Source organism: Lathyrus oleraceus, chromosome 5 (assembly GCF_024323335.1).
Source record: "Lathyrus oleraceus cultivar Zhongwan6 chromosome 5, CAAS_Psat_ZW6_1.0, whole genome shotgun sequence".
Taxonomy (NCBI): domain Eukaryota; kingdom Viridiplantae; phylum Streptophyta; class Magnoliopsida; order Fabales; family Fabaceae; genus Lathyrus; species Lathyrus oleraceus.
The window spans coordinates 179,073,479-179,076,325 of record NC_066583.1 but is presented as its reverse complement, the minus strand read 5'-3'; the positions used below and the strand labels follow the sequence as shown (position 1 = coordinate 179,076,325).

The window sequence follows — 2,847 nt, the reverse complement described above, 5'->3', positions numbered from 1 at the left end:
TGCCATAACCACTCATCTCTACTTGTCGCGGTAGCTAGACAACGATGCTCCATAACCTTTAACTCAACCTTAAAGGTTCTATTGGCAGCCATCGGCGCTTTTAGAATCAACACACCATTTGAATCCAAAACGCGTAAAATCTTGTCCTCCAACCGAATTTTGTATCCTCTTTCAAGTAATTGGCCAATGCTTAAAAGATTACACTTAATTCCCGGTATATACAAGAAATCTTTTATCCTTGAATGTCCACCATTCCTTTTTCCGATCAAAACATCTCATACCCTTTCGACGCTTAAAGTGGTGTCGTCGGCAAATTTGACTTTACTTTTTGCCGCTTGATTGATTTGCACAAACCAATCTTTTTGACCCATCATATGTGTTGAACAACTGGAATCCAAGTACCACTCATCTCTCCCTTGGACTCCATCAAAAACGGTAACCAACGCATTTCGATTCGAATGCATTTTCTCGCTATTTTCTGGAACGGTACAGCTGCTGTCCCGCAAACTGTCACTACTGTAGCTGCTGACCGGAACATCCGTAATGCCATAACTCTCCTCCGTGATCATTACCATAAGTGTGTCCTCATCATCTACCTCTTCCCTAGCAACCTTGGCTTCATTATTGTGATTCTCATTCGATTTACCACGACACAAATTTGCAAAGTGTCCAAACTTTCTGCACTTGTAGCATTGCACCTTACTCACATCACGCTTCTTGAAACCATTGCTATGACCACTATCCTTGGAGCTAATTTCACCCTTTTCACTCGTCGAATGCTTTGAATTTTTCGAATCGTTTGAACCAAAATTCTGAAAATTTGATTTACCTCTCGCCGCAAATTTTCCTTTCGACCTCTTATTCTTTTCATTGAAACGCGCTTGCAAAGCAGTCTCCGCTTTGGCTTTGTCGGCGCCTCTCTCATCCATCCTTTGTTCATGTGCCTCTAACGAACTTTGCAATTCATCCTTGCTCAAAGTTTCTAGATCCTTTGATTCTTCAATAGCCACAACTATGTTGTCGAAACGCGGCGTTAACGAATGCAATACTTTCGATACAACATTCTGCTCAAGAATCATTTCCCCACAAGATTTGATTTGATTAACTAACCGGGTAATACGCGTAATATAGTCGTTGATCGTTTCTTTGTCTTCCATTTGTTTTAACTCGAATTGTCGCTTGTAAGTTTGTAACCTTACAACCTTCGCTTTGACGGCACCGGCATATGCTTTCTCCAAGATTTCCCATGCTTGCTTCGCCGATTTACAATCGCCAACCTTCTCGAAATTGTCGTTATCAACACTCGAATGAATCAAGAATAAGGCTTTGTAATCCTTCTTCTTCTCTTCTTTGTATGTAGCTCTTTGAATGTCGGTAGCCTCTTCCCCTAATTGTGTAACTCCATTGACGATGATCTCAAGCACCTCTTGATAACCAAACAAAACTCTCATTTGTTTTGCCCATTTATCATAGTTATTCGAATCAAGAATCGGGAGATTGGTGGGAATTCGATCAATGGAAACGGTTGTCATTGTTGCAGCGGATTAGGATCGATAACCAAGGCTCTTGATGCCAAATGTTAGAACATAAAACTCAAACTTGAAGGTTTGACAATGGTGGAAGAAAAGAAAATTGGGGAAGATGAAGTTGAGAGAGAATTAGAGAAAAGAGTAATATTGGATGAGTATAGATTTTGGCATTAATTTTGAATTGGGAATATTGCAAGTGTATTTATACATTGAGAATAAAAGGTACAACTAAAGTGACTCTACAAAAAATAAACTCTGTTAGTTTTTGGAAGGGTAAAAACAGAATTTAATTTCAATTAACTATATATATATATATATATATTATATTATATATATATATATATAATATTATATATATATATATATATATATATATATATATATATATATATATATATATATTATATATATATATATATATATATATATATATGGGAAAGAGGTATATGTAGTTTAATCTTTCATATTGGTATAGACTCGATGTACAACATTATCTTGATATGATGTATATGGAGAAACATATGTGTGATAGTGTAATTGGAACACTTCTCAACAATCAAGTCAAGACAAAATATGGTCAGAATTTTCGTCTATATATGGTTAAGATAGCTATACGACAAGAGTTAGCACCGGAAGAAATATGTAAATAAATATATCAATACTATAAAAAACACATTTAATCTCGGACGCGAAATTGATTTAACCCCTCGGTTTTAGAATAACCAAAGGGATAGTTAAAATGGTCATTAGTTCGATCCATGACAATAGTTTTTTTTTATATTTTTAAAACTAGCACCACATACCTCTCGATTTATTGCCAAAATCGAGGGGACAGATAAATTCATTTTTTTTAAATACGCATTACATTGTTTACACAAATATTATATTGTTTACACATAATATTAAAGTAAAAATATATAACAAATTTTTAATCTGATTCATTGTCATCACTGTCGGTGAAGAACAAATGTTGGATATATCGGGGAAGACAAATTATGGATCCCCGTTTCATTGAATCCTGGGGAAGATCAAATGTTGGATATTTCATGCATTTTTTATCTTATAAAAAATGGTTAGTTAAATAAAATAAATATTCAGTTATATGATTAGTTAAAATAAAAACCTTGAACCCAAATAATTTTCTACTCTTGCAATCCATCATATAGAACTTTTCCAAACTTCTTTGTTTTTCAAAGTTTTCATGTCAAATATTTTATTATCAATTTTTAATATTCAGAATACTTTTATAATGTCTTTTAGGTTGGTTTCACGTGGATCACTAATGACAGTGTCTTGAGCATTGATACTCATTAAATGG

At 34.2% G+C, this 2,847-nt stretch overlaps 1 protein-coding gene across 1 annotated transcript; it reads right to left on the bottom strand.

The window, feature by feature from the left end:
• Nucleotides 1–275: 275 nt before the first annotated feature.
• LOC127079566 (uncharacterized) lies at nt 276–1,532 on the bottom strand. The gene has a single exon (XM_051019951.1). The coding sequence runs from the start codon at nt 1,530–1,532 to the stop codon at nt 276–278; it is 1,257 nt and encodes a 418-aa protein (XP_050875908.1).
• Between the last annotated feature and the right edge of the window lie 1,315 nt (nt 1,533–2,847).

Bases quoted from the DNA above. Each gene is read 5' to 3' on its own strand.
- LOC127079566 (XM_051019951.1), bottom strand. From the start codon at position 1,532: ATGACAACCGTTTCCATTGATCGAATTCCCACCAATCTCCCGATTCTT.